The sequence below is a fragment of the Nomia melanderi genome, chromosome 2 (assembly GCF_051020985.1).
Source record: "Nomia melanderi isolate GNS246 chromosome 2, iyNomMela1, whole genome shotgun sequence".
Lineage (NCBI taxonomy): Eukaryota > Metazoa > Arthropoda > Insecta > Hymenoptera > Halictidae > Nomia > Nomia melanderi.
This window is the reverse complement of record NC_135000.1, coordinates 10,435,910-10,454,864: the sequence shown is the minus strand read 5'-3', so window position 1 is coordinate 10,454,864 and position 18,955 is coordinate 10,435,910. Positions and strand designations below refer to the sequence as shown.

The 18,955-nt window shown below is 32.6% G+C and overlaps 3 protein-coding genes across 8 annotated transcripts; 2 read left to right on the top strand and 1 right to left on the bottom strand.

Annotated features, from left to right (window-relative positions):
• Window positions 1-162: 162 nt before the first annotated feature.
• On the bottom strand, window positions 163-1,757 carry LOC116432964 (phosducin-like protein 3). 4 transcript variants are annotated; one of them, XM_031990500.2, is made up of 5 exons: window positions 1,610-1,757; window positions 1,261-1,399; window positions 974-1,152; window positions 676-877; window positions 163-575 (listed from the first exon to the last, which is right to left on the bottom strand). In XM_031990500.2, exons 3-5 carry the CDS (start codon window positions 1,148-1,150, stop codon window positions 307-309), a joined length of 648 nt encoding a protein of 215 aa, XP_031846360.1. In that variant the 5' UTR covers window positions 1,151-1,152; window positions 1,261-1,399; window positions 1,610-1,757; the 3' UTR covers window positions 163-306. The 4 variants fall into 4 exon arrangements, with proteins under 4 accessions (XP_031846360.1, XP_031846362.1, XP_031846361.1 ...); XM_031990502.2 differs by having other exon boundaries at window positions 1,623-1,641; XM_031990501.2 differs by lacking the exon at window positions 1,610-1,757 and adding an exon at window positions 1,558-1,601.
• Window positions 1,737-10,737, top strand: LOC116432963 (uncharacterized). Of its 3 annotated transcripts, XM_031990498.2 has the most exons (13): window positions 1,750-1,845; window positions 1,949-2,077; window positions 2,188-2,669; window positions 4,359-4,456; window positions 4,595-4,741; window positions 4,823-4,942; window positions 5,159-5,309; window positions 5,716-5,845; window positions 5,916-6,069; window positions 6,158-6,346; window positions 6,424-6,543; window positions 6,626-9,894; window positions 10,585-10,737. In XM_031990498.2, the coding sequence occupies exons 3-13, from the start codon at window positions 2,369-2,371 to the stop codon at window positions 10,592-10,594; spliced, it is 4,689 nt and encodes a 1,562-aa protein (XP_031846358.1). In that variant the 5' UTR covers window positions 1,750-1,845; window positions 1,949-2,077; window positions 2,188-2,368; the 3' UTR covers window positions 10,595-10,737. The 3 variants fall into 3 exon arrangements, with proteins under 3 accessions (XP_031846359.1, XP_031846358.1, XP_076221213.1); XM_031990499.2 differs by lacking the exon at window positions 1,949-2,077 and having other exon boundaries at window positions 1,737-1,845; XM_076365098.1 differs by lacking the exons at window positions 1,750-1,845; window positions 1,949-2,077; window positions 2,188-2,669; window positions 5,159-5,309 and adding an exon at window positions 4,061-4,128.
• A 3,370-nt stretch (window positions 10,738-14,107) lies between these two features.
• Window positions 14,108-18,600, top strand: RSG7 (regulator of G-protein signaling 7). The gene is made up of 11 exons (XM_031990507.2): window positions 14,108-14,326; window positions 14,410-14,506; window positions 14,590-14,640; window positions 14,744-14,899; window positions 14,991-15,214; window positions 15,320-15,543; window positions 15,617-15,730; window positions 15,824-15,949; window positions 16,027-16,213; window positions 16,397-16,489; window positions 17,909-18,600. Exons 1-11 carry the CDS (start codon window positions 14,108-14,110, stop codon window positions 17,972-17,974), a joined length of 1,557 nt encoding a protein of 518 aa, XP_031846367.1. The 3' UTR covers window positions 17,975-18,600.
• The last annotated feature ends 355 nt before the right edge of the window (window positions 18,601-18,955 follow it).

Genomic DNA, 18,955 nt, shown 5'->3' with positions numbered 1-18,955 from the left:
ATCCTTAAATCAATGATATATTTTTTATAACTTTTTTTCTACTTCTAGCGTAATTATTCACAATTTACTTTGCAAAATTTCATTTTCCATGTGATATTTATAAAATAAAGTACAGAAAAAAGAAATACACATTTAGTACATTTATGAAAACCATGTAACTCATTTTGCTTCATCAAATTATTGCAATTTTTTATTAATCAATATTGTTACTTAAGTAGAAATCTGTAATATAAATAAATTTATAATCCAAAATAAAAGTAGACAATGTGTATTAATAAGAACGCTTTTCAATCATTAAAAGTATCTCTACTCGATGTCAGAATCATCTGAATTTGCAGGATCGGAATCCTTAATTGTTTTGGACTTAACAATTTGCAACAATGTTGCCTTTTTGTTGTTCTCTGAAGGGTATGTATCGTCGTACTTTATTACACCAGAAAGTGAAATTCTATACTCCAATGTTTCTGTTGAAAAATCATCACAATTTCCTAACTCTGTGAATCCCACAATATAATCTTTAGTTTTGCTATTTACAATGAGGGCAATTGTAGGAATGATTTTGATTCTTAAACGTTCTGAAAGCGAAGGAATTAATTTTACATTAAAATATTTTGTAATTGGTGTTCATTCGAATAAAATAATCATTCGTGGTTTATAAATGATTTAGGGAATTACCAGTTAAAAATGGACACCTCTTTACATTTAGCTTACAAAATTTTGCTTCCATGTGTTTCTTTGCAAGAATTTTGAAATGGTGATCCACTATTTTGCTTCTTGGCGAGTCATCTTTATAAAATAAACAGACAATGTTCTCAGATTTCTTTGATACATCAAAAAATTCTTTCTCATCGTATATCTCAGAATATTCTCCATGACCCTGAAGTAACGTACAAAACATACAATTATTATCTACTGTATATCTATGCTTAACAATATTGTAACACCACAAGGAGTTTAACAATATATGTATTACCGCTAACAACCAATTTTGTTTTTGCTGCTGGAGTAGTTTTAATTTTTTCAATCGCTCCTCACGCAATTTTTCAAAGTCGTTAATATCTAAATTATCCAACTTCTCTATTTCAGCGTCTAATTGTTTCTCAACACACTGTGTCGCTTCTATTACCTTTTGTTGTAACACAGTTTCCATCTCTAAAAATGAAATAACTCTTATTAGGATAAAATAAAATTATTTTCTTACGTTTAGCGTCGCAAGTCATTTTTCTCTGTTAATTATTTGGCGAAAAAAACATATCTTACTGATTCTTTCTTTCTTTGGCAATATAAGGAAATGTTCGGCTCCGTCAAATTTGGGACTTGTCAGACAGAGAAAAATATATCTCCGTCATTTATGCAAATGTTTTTCTCGTAGGGATAGCCTTTAATTCCAATCAACGAGCTAAAAAAAAATTATTTCAGAATCATTCGATTTTCAAATTTTCCGAGTATTTCAGGTATCTCGTAAAAATAAGAATTTTTAAAAAAGAAAAGTAAAGCGTGAGCTTTACTAAAATATAATTGTTATGAATAAGCTTAACGATATAAAGGTAAGTTCACCAAAAAAATTATTTCTATGATGCAACAAGATGAAAGAAAATAACATACTTACGTACAATACCTACATCAATTAAACAATTAACATAGCAACAATTTGATTTCGATCTTCAAATATTATTCGATATATCGAACATTTAAAAAAATTAACGATTTTATTAATGTGCAGTAACAAAAAAAGAAACTAGATCTAATGTACTTGTACAAAAGTGTTCCATAACAGGTGGGCGATTGTGACAATACAAGATGAAAATCAAGAAGAAATAATTACAATTCCAGCGTTGTTCTCAGGTAATTAAAAATGAAAAATCATTTCGATAACAGTGATCTTTTAATCGACACATTGTTGATTTAACAAAACATATATACACATACATATTACATGATTCTAAAGAAAGCATAAAGAGAAATGTGATCTGGTGATATGGTTTTCAATCGAAAGATTTTAGATGATGAGAATTTCGTAAAATCAAATATTATACATTTCCACGTGGAAATATGTTTGAATGAATCAACGATACAAGTAAGTAGATTCAATGTTGCTAGAAGGGCACGGTTAGACTCGTAATCCCGTGAATTGAGCTTTGCGTTCCCTAGTTACGTTTCCATTTAGTAATTGTCAACTTGTTACAGAGTAATAAAGATGGCGGATATAATGCACGGGTAGCTGACGTTTGCTTCGATACGCGTGTTAACGATTCCTCCGAACAGTGCAATTGACATATTGTCGTGCTCTATATATGTGTGCGTGTGCGTGTTGTGCATAGTACGGTGTAAATTTTGGCTGACAAAATGTGTTAGAAATCCAGTTAATATGAGCGAAGGAGCGGATTCAGTACCATCGATCTGCGAGAATTCGCTTACGACCTTGAATGTTGATCCTGAGGAAGTTGATCCTGAGAAACTTCCTCCGAGAATAATATCGTACAACACTAGGAGGCCACGGTTCGGCATAAGCAATGCTCCCCTCTCGCCCTATATATTAATCGATGGAAAAAAATTACGGAGTTCCTTGGCTTTCTCCAAAAAACGACCTCTGCGACGAGTGAGTTTTCCTGCAAATGACAATCTTTTGGTTACGGGATGTCTGGAGCCTGCCAATCCTTGGAAACTTGGTAAGGACAATGCCTAGCGTCGAACGCAATTATCACATTCATTTTTCTGTTGTGGTACATTTTGTCGATTTACTTTTCCTTTTCGTAATTGTAGTAATGTGCAGCTTGTTTGGTAGAAACTCGTAGAGCTTGTTTAATGGTGAAGATGAGTATCGATGGTCAAGGATAGCTCATTTGTATGACACACGTTTGTCTGAAAATATTACAGTTAGAAATGAAAGTTATAATCCAAAGTGATTAGGTGAAATTATGTTCTTAGAAAATCATTTGAAACTCGAAGAGGAATCATGTTACTCTATAAATATTCAAAAGAAACACGAAAAGTTATACAAGCTTATGTTACACTTTGCATTATATACTTTTCAAATACATTGACTTTAAAATATGGTTTGAATTAAAGTATATATCTTAGATTATATATTGTTAATTATAATTCTTAAAACTCACAAAATTCTGAGTACTTTCATAAGATTAAAATATGTTAATTCTATTTTATTTGTACAAATTTCTTAATCTTCTTGTGAAGTATTTAGTTTAATACCCTGTACTGAGTTGTTGTTTGTTACATCATACATTCATGCATTTGAAACATATATTCGTTCATTCCATAGTTCTCAGTTGTATTTTCATAGAATGGCAGAGTATTCAAGAAAATAAAACAGTCAATTGAAAAGTATGAACTGAATTTATCTAAAATAATTCCCATGAATCATTAGTTAGTCATTCGAATATTATTTTAAAGAGATTATTTAGTATATGGAAATTTAAATAACCAATGTAACATGTTCAATATGATTTTTATAATTATTTACTTGCATAGTAAATAGGGTAATACTAAGCAATTAGGTTTTTTATAGGTCATGTCACATGAAGAACATTTAAGATTTCACAATGTGAACCATGTACTAATTATAAGTTTGATGCAATGTTAAAGTATGCATAATATATAATTCACCTGTAAGTTACTTTTAAAGTACAATACTCTTGAAAATGTAGATTTTTTTGAAAAGGAGTAATATTAATATTATTACTATTTTGTTTTTAGACTCAGTCGGTTATTTAAAAGTATTATTATGAAAATTATTGCATTCAAAATCGATTGGGTAAAAATTGTTAGTACCTTTTGAAATGGGAATCACGTTATTTCTGTTAGTATATTAATACGTTCTCTGTGGAAAATATGGAAAAATGTAAATGTTTAGCTGTCAAAGTCAAAAGTAATTCGAACAAAAATGATTTAATTTATTTTCTAACATGTGGTTTATATTCGCATTACCATGAAATGCAAGTAAATATTTGGTTTGAGTCTTAAATGAAAGATGCCGAGTTGATTTTGTCTTGATCCTTTCCTTCCAGGGTCAAATTTATCAACTTACTTTGTTGTGATAGTGAGGTGAACATTCAATGGAAATGTAGACACTAATTAATGATCAAGTCCTTGCTACAAATGAAAAACTTGGTGAGTCACCAATGAATACCGCAGCGAACGTGTTAAGAAAAAAAAAAAAAGAAAAAAAAAAGAAGTAAAAATTCAGTTTCTAATCTCTATCGCTAACAGTAACTATTATTGAGTAGGATTAAATATACGTATTTAAAGTTTTTCTGAAAACACCTTTCATCATTCATTTTATTCTTAATAATATCAAGGTTTTACTGTCTTCTAATTGTGTATTGATCAATTGTTCACAGCTGAAAATGTGAACCGTGAAGATTTAATCTCTGCATACAAGGAATCCTGTACAAAACATAAAACAGACCCTCTGGAAATTGTTGTAAGCCAACTTCAGGTAAATGATCACATTTTAGTCATTACGTAAAAGGGTATTTAATAGGAAATAATGTAAAATTTGTTGAGCAGTGCACTCGATTATGTGCTATATGGTGAATGAATTAGAATCAATGTTAAATAATCACTTTCAATACAGACTTTAGATACATCCCAAAAGCATTGTGAAGAACTTATACTAAGAGGACAAACATTGGATCCTAATGATTGCGAAGCATTGGAAGAAATTCTTAAAAGAATCCAATTCGATAAAGTTGATTTAGAAGCAACATGTTTGAATGACGAGGTATAATGCCAATTTTCAAGTTGGTTTCAGAGTGTATCATATTGAATTTTCATTAATGTTGATCCCTGGGTTGAATTGCAGAGTTCTGTGATATTATTTGATATGTTAGAGTATTACGAATCTGCGAAACAGTTAAATATTTCATCTAATCAAGACATTGGAGTACACGGATGGCATGCATGCGCGAGTATGATAAGAAAGGTATATATGTATATATATGTATGTATATATATATATTATATTTTAAATCAGAAGTATTTCTAAACTGTTGTTATCGTCATAAAAAAATGATAATATGCATGTAGGATAACTATGAAAAGCATAAGTATCGGCGATGAGTTTTAATATGTATATTAAAATTTCGTTTTTACTTTTCTATTATGGAATACGTAATTAATATAACTATTATCTGTCCAGACCCAATGTTTAGAACATCTTGAAGCTAAGGATGTAATACTTAATGAACAGTACATGAATATCTTGAGTCGTGCATTACGATTAATCTGCCATCTACATGTGCTAAAATTAGAAAATTGTGGACTTTCAGGAAGATCTGTCGTCACACTAGGTATTTATTATGTGGTACAGTTTTGATGGTTTTACTATGAACATTGATACAGCTACAAACTGTTGTCATTCGCAATCATTGTTCTGTTTCATTTTTCTGAGTATCAATAATTAATGTCCACAAATAATTAAACCCATTATACTTGTAAATTTTAGAAAAGCAGTAGAATTAGGTTACTCGAATAAATTTCATGTTTTTATATATATTGTATGTATATATATATGATTTAAATATTATGGCAATATAATGCTACAAAAATAAGATTTATTATGAAAATTAGATTCATACTGTGATAAGTGTTGAATTATATTTATCACCTTGTATTTTGTACTTATTAATAGTAACTTATCTAACGAGATAATTTTTGGAGAAGCAACCATGTTTAATAGTATGCCACTTCTATCAGTTTCAGCGCTGAAAATGAACACTGGAATAAGAGAACTGTATTTAGCTGACAATGGACTTGATTTGTACGATGCGATACAACTCGGTTCTCTTCTTAGGTTTAATAATCATATACAGCTGCTTGATATTAGGTACGTACCGCTTAGAAAGCTGTTGGAGAAATGTTAAGATTGCGCATTATCGATTCTATTTATCCTTCAGCAATAATAACATTCAAGACGACGGTGTACGTGATATCCTAGAAGGACTTATTAATCAAATAAACGAAGATAAGAGCGGTAAAGGCTTAAGCATATTAGTATTATGGAACAATCAACTCACAAAAGAATCGTCTCCCTATTTTGCACGGATTATAGTATGTGATTTTACATGTTTTTTCCACAACGTAACACGGTTAGATTATGTATTAGAAATATCGCATTCACATTATTAACGTATTGTAGACATTGTCTAAAACATTAGAAACATTAAACATTGGGAAAAATGTGTTGACCGACGAATTGATATTTACCATAAAAGACGCATTGAAGAAGAATCGTATTTTATTACAATTGGGAATACAGTCAACCGAGCTAACTTGCGATGGTGTCGTCGCGTTATCGGAGATTATCGAAACAAATCAGATTTTGCAAGTAAATATTAGATGTTCCATGATATTCTACGATCGAACGAACGACTATTCTACATTAAACTCGTTTTACCGTTTTAGAGGATAGATTTGCGAAATAATGATATACGAGTGACTGGATTAACTGCCCTCAATTCCAGTATAAAAAAGAACAAAAGCATCATTCAAATCGACTTGGACACCAAACCCAGAGCGAAAGTAGTGAGTAAACCAATTACAACAATTTCCACAATGATGTGTACTATGTGGAGCTAATTTTCACCTTTTCACCTTTTCACGATAGGATGACCGAGACCAGAGCTTGTATACGCAGCTTTTAGCCGAGATTCAAGTCTGTTGTTCGGAGAACGAGCAAAATCGTATTGTAGAAGGAAACAACGAAGGTTCTGAAAATTCACGTCATAGCATCCTATGTAGTACAAACTCTCGTAAAATCTCGCTTACTTGTCAAACACTACCATGTTCTTTATCAACCGTAATATCGATACGGAATAACGAACCGGGGAAAACGATGCTCGAACCGAAACGTATCAACGGAGGTCGTCTACGTTCCCCAGCCCTTAGTCCAGACTCTTCACCTATAGCGAGCCCAATACCAAGTCCTTCGCGAAGCCGATTTGTGGTGTCCCGAGTGCCAGAAACATCATTATGTTCTACAGAATCCTCAACATCTTCGTCACCAGTCTCTCTCTCCCTTGAATCATCCACCTATCTCGCATCTTCTGCAAGTGGGTCATCTAGATTTCGTGTCTCTGTTGTTGAATCAGCAAATACCGTTTCACGTGAACCTATCGTTGCCTCGTCGAAGGCCGACGTTACGTTCGATTTCAAATTTAAAGTCAGCAACGCGGAGTCAACCGATTCGAATGACTCCGTCGATGCATTCGGATCTAACAGATTAGAGGCGCGCGACAGTTTCCATAGTTCGTCGGGCAACGTGTCTCGTTCGATTTCAAACAAGATAGAGGAGAGGTGTACGCCGTCGAGCGAACCAGTCGAATCGAAGGATGAACAACGATTCACCGGTAGAAATCCTAGCAGCGCTTTGAAAGATCAAACGGGTGCTACCGATCTACAGAACAAGAGAATTAGTGTTCGAAATCGATCACTGGAAGAAAGCACTGCATCGACGAAACACAGAGAAGTGACGGATAGCTGTGGCCGTGGTCGTCGCGACGATTCGACGGAGATAAAGACACCCGGGGCTGCGAGTAGAGCCGAAGCGAAGGATTCTGCTGTGACAGGGAACGGTAGACCGATACCTGACAGCAGACAACAAGATACGGCCAAGAGAGCAACCGTTTCCACCGAGAGAACGGAAGCGCAAGGGCAGACAAGGCAAAAGTCTTGCATCCAAAAGCATACTCCTAATTTAGATAAATTGCTCGCGCTGTTTCAACATCCTAGTTGTCTTTTCTCTACTAGCCAATTGAAGTTTAAAAGTGCATTTCAAGAGAACACGAACAGTTACCCGGAAACCGAGAATAAATTTCATTGTTACTTAAACGAGAATAAAGACAGGCCTCGAAAGACAGAGGGAGACGAGAATCGCCAAAAGACGGAAGACTCTGTGGTATCGCTGAAGGATAAACTGACGAAATCTTTCAATATCTCGCAAATATTGAGTTTGAAGAGTTTGACGAACATGTTTCCATCGTTCAACTTCGAGGGGAATTTAAATGTTTCTGAGCAGAGCGATAAGTCTTTCCCGAAACCGATTACCAAAGTAAATGTTTTACTAAGAAAGAAATCCGGAGACACCGACCATAACGATGACAATAAACGATACAAGGTTCGCATAAAAGGGCAACAGATTAACCTTTTCACTGTGAATAGTCAATTGGTACCCCAGAAGATACAATCAAAAAACTATATTGATCTTATTAATAAAGATTTTCTATTGCCTGCAAGTTATCTCTATTCAAATATAGCAGTGGATAACCGTTTAAAGATTGCACATAATAGTCTATTAACACGTACTTCAAGGAATAAGATGATCGTACCTTTGTCTAAATTTATAGATAGGTATGAATGTTCTGTTGTAGAAGCAACTATTAGCGATATAAAAATCGAAGATATAGAGGCAGTACTGAGTAAGGTAGATTCCATACTGCTGAAAGAAATGTGTGATAAAAGTTTAACGGACAGTATTAATTTTACTAGTGATAGTAATTCTTTGTCGTGTAATATAATGTATGATACGAAAAATGTAAATGATACGTACACTGTAAATACGCCTGAGAAAGTGCACAATTTAGTAATATTAAACTTATACCAGAAACGTGATGTCAAAAAGGATTTTCTTTTTAACGTAGACAATAAGCTGAACAATTTGGCATGTTTCACGTGTACAGAAGAGTGCGGTTCTAATATAAGTAATAAATCATTTACATATCACAATGCGTTGAAGGTAAATATAGGAACAAATTGTTTAAGCAATAAAGTTACCAAAATGCATAGTATTGATACCAATTACCGTAAGGGGACTTGTACAAATGTTCACGATATGCCAAGCGAGGAAATCGAGGGAATAGATATTTGCTGCGTAAATAATAGTAGGCACTGGCAAAGTATCCCAGTAAGTGGAAAATCAAAAGCGACAGTGTCCAAGAGGAATTCTATGTACGATGATATTAATCTTGATTTTAGCGGTGTTAGTACAGATTTCAGTACTTTGACCGATTACGAAGAGAACGTTGTAAATACATCGAGAATAGAGAATCTAACGAAATCGAACGCTACACCGGACAACAGATACTTGAAGTTGATTAATATAAACGAGGCGAAGATTAGAGAGCTTTTTACGGAGAATACCATGGGCAGTGCAATTCAAAGAACAGACATTATGCCTGCGTCCAGAACGTGTTCTTATATAGCTGACATCAGTAAGTCCATTCCCAAAGATCTTATATTTTACATAACCGACATTTCTTCCCTTAACGAGGATCCTGCGGAACTCTCGTCGGAACAAGTTATTCCCCGCGAGTGGCCAGAAGATCTTGTAAAATTTAAGAACTTGCTTTACGATTTACCTCAAAGTAATTCAAGCATGAATCTCGTGATCGAAGAAGAGGCAGACAACGTTTCTAACTCTAACGAACCTTCCAAAATTGGGAGGGAAGGCGACAGTTTCTCTGCGAATCGCGATACGCAAGACAGCACGCATTTTCATAGCAAACGGAAATTCCAAGAGAACGATGAATCTGGTGTTAAGTCTGAATGTTCCTCAATATGTACAAAAGTCTACTCTGTAGCCGATTCAAGAAAAGACGTGTGTCCGTTGAAGACGGATAGTAGTATAGGTGAAAATGCTTTAGAAAATACGTATATGTTCTCTAAATTTGGATCAAATATTGCTCAATGTGTAAAACTTACGAGTCCAAACATGATTAACGACATGACTCATAAATACCTTAATACGATTAAATCTGCAGTTGCTACAACTATGTGTTCAAAGGCAGCAGCGAACACAAGGAATAATGTCAGAGTTGAAATGATTTCTGATGAAAGTACTAAGGTTGCCGACTCTTCATCGGTAATTCATGCGACGAGGTAAGTAAAACACATTCAGAGGATTAGCGAGAGTCGCAAGTTTTTCATTGAATATCTTTCACAAGGCTTATAATTCTATACGTTCGTCTCAACTCTTCTTATTGTAACAGATCTATTTATAAATATATAAATATATAAATAAATGTTCCATAGATAAGCTAAACATTGATCGGTGATTGAATCGTATATAAGATGTATAAATTCATCTGTAACATAACTGTGTAACTTCATGATGCGATAGAAAGCAATTTACAACAACATAGGGAAAAGATAATTGTGCATTGTAACGAATCGAAATTTGTGTAAATAATATGTATCAGATTCAAATGATATTTCTAAAACGATACTTCTATTTATGCTGATTTCAACACTATCTTATGTCTCGCTTGCAAATATTACAATAACTGTTGTTTAAACTAATGAAGAAATCATATTAATTCTCCTCTAAAAAATACCTTACTCTTTCATCATACTTCTATAAATTCCTTCGCTAATATGAGCTGTAACTCTCTTCGTCCAAGTAATACAGTATTTCTTTAACATTTAACGTACAAGAATAATATATTTCTTAGATAGAGATTTAGTATGATTTTAGCTTGCAAAACTATCCGAATACGTATAACATAAGCTTCACGAAAATATCGAATCTACATAGTAACGTAATAAAAATGATTGATATGGTTTTTATAGCACAAAATAATGCAAGATATGAGGAAGATGAAAACGAGGAAATGGGATACGCGAATCAAGAAGCAGAAGAGAATGTTAATTTGCACGATTTGGAAGATGAAATCGATGAAATCGATGAACTTGAAGAATTGACAATGAATCTTGAACCTCAATACCAACGCTATGCCAAATGGCGAATCTAAAAGCATACGTTGCCAGGTAGTAACGCTGGATGGTATTTCTCTAAAACGAAGGAAATACTTGAAATAAAATTAATCTACATGAATTACTCTTACCGAAAGGAAAGATGCGCGCGAATGAATCTTGACAAATTTTGTGTACATAGAATAAGCTATTTGATATGGTCACGTCGAATGTCTTTATTATTTCTGTTAACGGGGGAAAGTGTAAAAAGAAATAATTTGCTTCTAAGGGGGTAATATATTTTTAATTCAAGTTACATTTTTTTAAACACATAGTTTCCAAAGTCTCAATCCATATTTTTCTAACTGCGAATGGGAATGAAGTTCAATTATACATACATACATACATACATACTTGCATGCATACATACATATATATGTATGTATATATGCCTTTTACAATTTCATTGACAAAAAAAAATAGAAAATTATAAACGATTCTACTGAAAAATTTGTAAATGAGTTATATTTAAATATTTTAATTGGCAAAAGGGCAGATGAAGGGGGGGATACAACGTTTGATCCTAGTGTCATCTGCACCTGTTAGCAAAACTTTTAGTGAATAATTGATTCTAGTCTAAAACCTTATTGATCTATCATGAATTATATCGTGAACTTAAAATGTAGGCATCACATTGAGAAAAGAAACCACGATAATTGGATGGTTTTATGATATAATACGAAATATTATTTGAAAGATTGTGTGTTACTATTAAATTTAGCGTTCAACATGAATTGGAAACAACAACAGTGAAATTTGCAATTTAGAAATGAATTACCATGTGAATATACATGTCTATATTTGTATATTTGAGTATATAAGTTAATATATACACACATCACACGTATGTCGTTTAAAAAAAAAAACAAAAAAAAGGAAGAAGAAGAAGAAGAAGAAAATAATAATAATTCGAATCTATTTATCAGTCAATAATGGAAATGATATTGAAACTGTTGTGTTTAATATCAGATTGTTATTTATTAATTGTGGACAATTTTAACACTGACATAATATATTTTTATTACCTGTACATGAAACACAACAAGGAATGTTTGACTTAATTATAAGTGAATACCTTCAGGACTTGAGTCTTTCCTACTCGAAGAATGTGTACTTGTTACATTATACATTCATAAAATTTCTTTGATTATTATGAATGTCATGTTACAGAATATAAAAGAATCATTGTTAAGAGTATAAAAGAATGATATTGAAATGATTGGAATGAGATTTTATCTGAATTTATATTTTTTATATATTCTCTTGTGAAGTTCTAATAGGTAATGTAATTTCCTTTAATCTAATTAATACGTTAGTGTGTAACGTGAAAGGAAACAGTAACGATTGGTAGTCATAAAGTATGTTGTTTGTGTTCAGATTGTGTTTTGTACACAGTCGTAGTTTTAACAAAAAAAAAATGGTAAATGTCGTGTACTAGAGAGAGAGAGAAAGAGAGAGAGAGAGAGAGAGAGAGAGAGAGAGAGAGAAAGAGGGGGAGAGAGAGAGAGAGAGAGAGAGAAAAAAAGAGGGAGAGAGAGAGAGAGAGAGAGAGAGAGAGAGAGAGAAAAAGAGGGAGAGAAAGAGAAGTGACGGCGAACGTTGTAGCTAATATGGAATTGCAAAGTATTATTTTATAATAACAATAATTGTAGCGTAGATATAAAAGTAGTTTCAGAATTTATAATTGTTAATTCAGTCTCTTGTTGTAAATGTATCCGCGGTCGTTGCAAGAGACAGAACAATTAAAAAAGTTCAAAGGAGACAGTTGTACTCAGCTGTATGTGTATTTTCTTGAAAATTGTAAAGTTCATTAAGGATTTGTAAATGTTAATGTTTACCCCTTCGTTGTACGGACACAATAAATTGGCTGCTACAATTACTTTCTCTGTATACACGCATATGTATACGTGCGCGCGCGCTACTTATAGATTAAGTTTATAAATACGATTACACGACTTATGTGAAGGTACATTTTCAAACTATAATTCTGTACAATTTGTATATTGAAAAGGAATTGAATTTATTAGGAATTTTATCAAGTCAAGGGAATAAAAGAATAAAGATGGTTTATTAATACATTGTACTTCATTCATACATGTTAATCATATTAATTAATATATGTCAAATTATACATATTATGTGTGTACATATTAAATATATTTCTATTTAAAAGAACCTTCATCTCTTCTACTTTTTTCACTAAAATATACGTATGTCGTCGTAAGCATCTCTTAATCAAAATCATTACGAAATTATCGTTGAAGTCAACTACCCGATAGCTGCTGGAAATTTCAACATTTTAACGCTAACGTTACAAAGCGATTGTAATTTCAAAAAGAAATATTTTAATACTATCAGCTTTCGTCAAACTTGTTCGTTTCCCTCCTGTTTTTGAATGTACCCTGTTTCTTTGCTGTTGTAGATATTAAAACCTGGCAATCCTGTTATAAATATGTCCAATTCTATTCGTCAAATAAACAATTTCCTTTTTCATCCGAGCAATTTTCATTGGAATAATAACAGTTGAAGTAAAGTGAAGGATAGAATAAATATATATGCGATGCATACGGCTCAACGAGACGGGAAAACGGCGCAGCGCGGAGTTGACGCGCGCAGTCGCGTTTCAGATATACGAGCAATTCTTTCTGGCAAATAAAACTATTTTTTATTTCAGCTGTTAAAAAACAATTTGCCTGTTATCAGTTCAATTGCGATTTAAATTGCCGCGGTCCTCGGTTACTCGTCGAGAAAATACACTTAAGATCAACATATCTTTCTTCGATCAGAATCCGGAGGTATCTAGTATTTGCTCTTTGTGATTTTGAGAATATTGATCACTTAATGAAAAACAGAGATTTCTGACTCAAATTTTCCTCGGAATCAGAGAGCGAGTTTTGAAACCGATTAATGGGAAAGTATTAGACAGTCTGCTGTTGTCCGATAAGGAATGTGATCGTATTAATTGTAAATTAACAAATTGGAAATGGATGAGTGGTTTCACTTGCTTCAATGACACGGAATTTCTTTTTCAAAGACGGTAATTTAATATTGTATTTTATTGTTTAAAATTCGTTGCTAATCATTCAAATGTATTAATTCATTTGAATGTCCAGTTTATGTATATAAACGTGTACATTATAAATTCTATTATTAAACAATATTATCATAATAATTTTAAGTACAAAGAAATAATTTATTAGATATTGCAGCCCGATGGATGTGATGCACACGAGACACTTTCCTTTGGTTTGTGTCATGGAAAATTAAGTTTTTCTTAGGTAAGCTTACAGCAAAATGTTTGAAAATGTTTGTATACCTTTTTAAAATGTCTAGGGTGGACATGGTAACGATGAATTCTGAAAAGTCGGCATGTTGCCGAAAAGCTGGGGAAAGTAGTGATATTGGAGGAACAACTGATCAACTAAGGCGTAAAGATAATCAAAAGAATCAGTCTAATAATCGGAATGGAGAGACATTCGATAAATATCAAAGTAGTCATACATATCACATCACTGCCTCGTGTGCCGAAGACACTCCAAACTACCTTGTATTTCAGAAAGTAATTGTGACAACTTATATTTAACTGTCTGCTTGTTATTTAAACTGTTAAAATGAATAATTTTTGCGAATGTACTCTTTTAGATGGAAGCTATCGTAGAAAAAATGTCGAATGAAGCATCAGGTGTTCCAGTAAAAACAGTGAAGAGCTTTATGACAAAAACACCTTCAGTTTTTACGGGTAAAGTATTGGAAAGGAAAAGTTTCAAATAATTTTGTTACTGTTTCTGTCACATTATTAATGTCCTCGAGTTGTTATTTTAGGTACAGATTTAATAGCATGGATGATGAAGACTATGACTATAGACGATCAAGGTAGGTTGGAATGTTATCTTGATAATGTGGTATTGTTTGAATCTTTTGTGTTTCAACTTTGAAAAATATTAAAACTTATTATATTTGTGTGAAAATATTACAGAGGCCCTTCATGTGGCACATCTTATGGCATCCCATGGATATTTTTTCCCTATAGACGACCACTGCCTTACTGTTAGGAATGATAATACGTTTTACAGGTTTCAAACACCATATTTTTGGCCATCAAATTGTTGGGAACCAGAAAATACAGATTATGGTATGATAGATTTCCTTATAACTGGCTCAAAAAGATCCAGTGCTAATTACCTTTTTGAAAAGCGAATTACACTTGAATTGAAATGTTGCAGCTGTTTATTTATGTAAAAGAACAATGCAGAATAAAACACGTTTGGAATTAGCAGATTACGAGGCCGAGAATCTAGCTAAATTACAGAAAATATTCTCACGAAAATGGGAATACATTTTCATGCAGGCAGAAGCACAGAGTAAAGTTGATAAGAAAAGGGACAAGCTAGAACGCAAAGTGTTGGATAGTCAAGAAAGAGCTTTCTGGGATGTGTATAGACCAATGGTAACAATTTTTCTATTTCATTGTGTACATGTACTTTGTACAGTTGTAGTTTCATCAATTGCAAATGAAAATATATATTTACTTGATGATTTTTATGGATTTCAGCCTGGATGCGTTAACACTACAGAATTAGACATTAAGAAAGCATGTCGTAGTTGTAAATCAACTTCTGAATCAAATACGCAACTGCGACTAGGAGACAGTGGTCGAGTTCCTTCGCAACAAGGGTCGAATGTAGCACCGTCGGTAGAAGTTCTTCACAAAGAGATTGAAATACTGAATAATATATTAGATAGACCAAATACAAAAGTATCAAAAGTATCAGAAGCGTAAGTGAACAAGAGTCAAGTCCAAAGCTGAATATCATGAAACTTGTTTAAAAATGTACTTTCATTATTTCAGTCTCATTGGATATTTTGAACAGTATGTAGAGTACGATCCTTTTTTTACACAACCTGAATTCACAAACCCATGGATATCGGATAATCCTGAAATGTGGGAACAAGAGAAATTAGCGTACGAAAATATATATATATATATTTTTTTTTTCATTATTATCGTGCCTTCTTGTTACTAAGGAAATGCTAAATTTAATGTCATTTTCAACAGGAAAGAGGTATCGACGAGAAGGGTAAAAAGGTGGGCCTTTAGCCTACAAGAACTGTTACAAGATCCTGTTGGCAGAGACCAGTTCACACGGTTTTTAGATAAAGAATTCAGCGGTGAAAATTTGAAGTAAGTAAACGGTAATCCTGTGACTAATATTATTTACAACTGTAAATTCAAAGTGAAATCTTAATTATTACACTCAGATTTTGGGAGGCTGTACAGGAGTTGAAAACTTTACCCCAGAAAGAAATTCAGATTAAAATAAATGAGATTTGGAACGAGTACTTGGGCCCGGATGCTAGTTGTCCGATCAACGTTGATTCTCAATCTTACGAAATAACGAAGAAGAATTTGCAGAAGCCTGATCGATGGTGTTTCGACGTAGCAGCGGTATAAGTTTGAAACAACAACTTTTCATTAAACTAGAACAAATTCGTTAAGAAATACTTTTAACTGTAACAATAACATTAAGATAATTAGTCTGAACGATATAAATGCAGTACAAATTTAGAGATAATGATCACATAGTAGAAAGCAAATAATAAGAAACTATTCCGTGCTATTAAATTTTAGGCGCATGTTTATCACCTGATGAAAAGCGATAGTTATTCGAGGTATCTACGGTCGGAAATGTATAAGGACTTTCTCAATGGCTCGAAGAAAAAGGTCAATATACCATTTATAAATTATATATTGACACATTAAAGAAAAGCCATGTTGCGAAGTATTCCAATTATAACTTTTAGTACTTAATTCTTGTGGTTATCATTACAATTATAATTATTACACTTATTTCACTGATACTGATGTTCTACATTTTCATTTTTGGAAATTAATATATACACATATTTCACTCGTAACATCATGATCTTTAACATCTTTATTCTCATTCTCATTCTCATTCTCATTCTCATTCTCATCGTCAACATTGCCATTACCATTACCATTATCACTATCATTAATGTAACGTTACTTATCGTATTATTAGTATAACCATTGTTATTGCTAATGATACCACTTATTTTATCGTTTCTTTTTTTAGCGATATTGTATTTACAACCAGAACACTATGTCTATCGTCTCCCTCTTTATTATTTAGTAGTTGTCTAACTTATTTGAAAACTTATCTAGTCGAATGTAATGTGCAATGTACGCTACTTTTAGCAATCTCTGTTGATACTAATTAGTTTTACACACAGAAGAAAAATTTCTGTTTCAATGTTGTTCGTAGTATCGATAAAACTGAATATTTTATTAAGATTATAATTTTCCAGTCTTATTTGTAACCTCATTCAGAATGGTATCATAACAGGCTTTTTATCTGTACATATTTTTCTTTTTCAGGCATTCTTCAACCTTTTGTTAATTCGGCTTTTAACCGCAACTTTACTACTGAGATTGTATGTATCGTTTAGGCGCTGTCCTTTGAACATGACTTCATCTACTTTTCAGAACGTACGATTTTTATTCCGTTAGATTAACGTGTACTATTAATTTAACAAATTGCACTTTACGGATGTTTTCTTAAGATTATGAAGTCCGTAGTTGAAAGACAAACACCATTTACTTTTATTACTTGTTTCGTTTCAACACTTGAACATTAAGTTTCACGTTAAAGAAAATTTCCAAGGAAACATTTAACACCATTTGAACCCATTACTTAAACAACTCCAAGTCGAATAGGCAAATACTCATTTTCTACGATCATGAGCGCATGGTATTATCCTCTATTTAATGATTCAAACGTTAGTCACTTTTTGTTTACGAAGTAGACGATTAAACGATTAGTCGATAACAAAGTGGCAAACAAAAGGGTATATTCTAGTCATAGTCGTTTTCATCGTCATCGTCATCATTATGGCTATACATAATCATGGTCTCGTTATCGTCATGGTCATCTCAACATGCTGATTGTCGTTACCGATGTATCGACATCATTACATTTTCCTCTATCGCTGACTTAATCACAGTGCATTTTACTGGTCAAAATGTTTACGACAATTATATCTGATAAACATTACTGCCAATTCAATTGTCCGTACATTTATTTGTCGAATAATTATTTCTTTCGTTGAATTATTTCAGACTTCTGTAAAAGGTATTCGTTCTATTGTGTCGTTCAGTGGACGAAGGGACACGGCCACCTCCTAATTAATACAATATCAATTTTTTGGTTGTGGGCGTAATTCCAAATCTCCAATTGTATTTCCATTCTTAGAATGATTCGAAGAGGAACACTATGTTTATTCGATAAGTGTAAGATTTGCTCATCTTTCTGCAGAAGTAAGTACATTGATACCATTTACATAAACAGCACAATCGGTTCTCTTAATTAATATACCGTCTCTGCCCTTCCGATTCATTCTCTTCCGGTGAGATCTAAGAGAGAGTATCTTTTAGCTTTCTCAACCTCGACATTTACAAATTATTTCTTCTACTGTACATAGAATTAATTATGTGGAGAATGACGATAAAAATTATATATACATTTTATTTTAAATATACATTTTTCAATTACACACACACCATTGTGATGCTTAATTGTTTAAGTTGTGATTTGTTAATATAAAATGTAACACTCGATTTAAATAAACAGAGTAATTACAAGGTAGAGCGATTACTAAATTGTTTTGTCAGGGGTTTTTAGTTTCACAGATCTGTTTCAACTTATGTTTTTATTCATACATTTCAATATACATAAAACGCATTCTGTGTAGTATACTATGAAAGGAATTAATAAAAAAAAAAAAAATTAAAAAAAAACAAAAAGAAAAAAACGGGGGAAAAAATGAGAAATTGAGCAAACATTCACAATGAAGAGAACATGACAAGATAAAGAAACAATATTTCCTCGAATAACTCGGTAATAAACATCTGCGTATGATCGTAGAATTTCCTTTTGATTTCTATAATATTTTAATTAATTCTATTCCGTGTCTACACTCTCGCAGTTAAAGATAACAGATGCTTAACTGACGCGACATAGATACAGTCTATGAAAAGGAGTATAAATATTCGTACAGAATAAATAACAAATTTCAAAAAGAAAACTGCGCGATTCCTGTAAATATCTGATCGATAAAAAAAATACTTAAACGATTACAGTGTGTTACTGTAAAGTCGAGATCATTA

What these genes read in the sequence shown, in the direction of transcription:
- LOC116432964 (XM_031990500.2), bottom strand. Translation starts at nt 1,150, where the DNA reads ATGGAAACTGTGTTACAACAAAAGGTAATAGAAGCGACACAGTGTGTT. An exon ending in AACAAAATTGGTTGTTAGCG is followed by an intron (nt 878 to 973) that starts GTAATACATATA and finishes ACGTTACTTCAG; the next exon opens with GGTCATGGAGAATATTCTGA. An exon ending in GAGGTGTCCATTTTTAACTG is followed by an intron (nt 576 to 675) that starts GTAATTCCCTAA and finishes CTTCGCTTTCAG; the next exon opens with AACGTTTAAGAATCAAAATC.
- LOC116432963 (XM_031990499.2), top strand. Translation starts at nt 2,369, where the DNA reads ATGAGCGAAGGAGCGGATTCAGTACCATCGATCTGCGAGAATTCGCTT. An exon ending in TTGTTGTAAGCCAACTTCAG is followed by an intron (nt 4,457 to 4,594) that starts GTAAATGATCAC and finishes CTTTCAATACAG; the next exon opens with ACTTTAGATACATCCCAAAA. An exon ending in AAGATCTGTCGTCACACTAG is followed by an intron (nt 5,310 to 5,715) that starts GTATTTATTATG and finishes CACTTCTATCAG; the next exon opens with TTTCAGCGCTGAAAATGAAC.
- RSG7 (XM_031990507.2), top strand. Translation starts at nt 14,108, where the DNA reads ATGGTAACGATGAATTCTGAAAAGTCGGCATGTTGCCGAAAAGCTGGG. An exon ending in GGGATGTGTATAGACCAATG is followed by an intron (nt 15,215 to 15,319) that starts GTAACAATTTTT and finishes TATGGATTTCAG; the next exon opens with CCTGGATGCGTTAACACTAC. An exon ending in GGTGTTTCGACGTAGCAGCG is followed by an intron (nt 16,214 to 16,396) that starts GTATAAGTTTGA and finishes ATTAAATTTTAG; the next exon opens with GCGCATGTTTATCACCTGAT.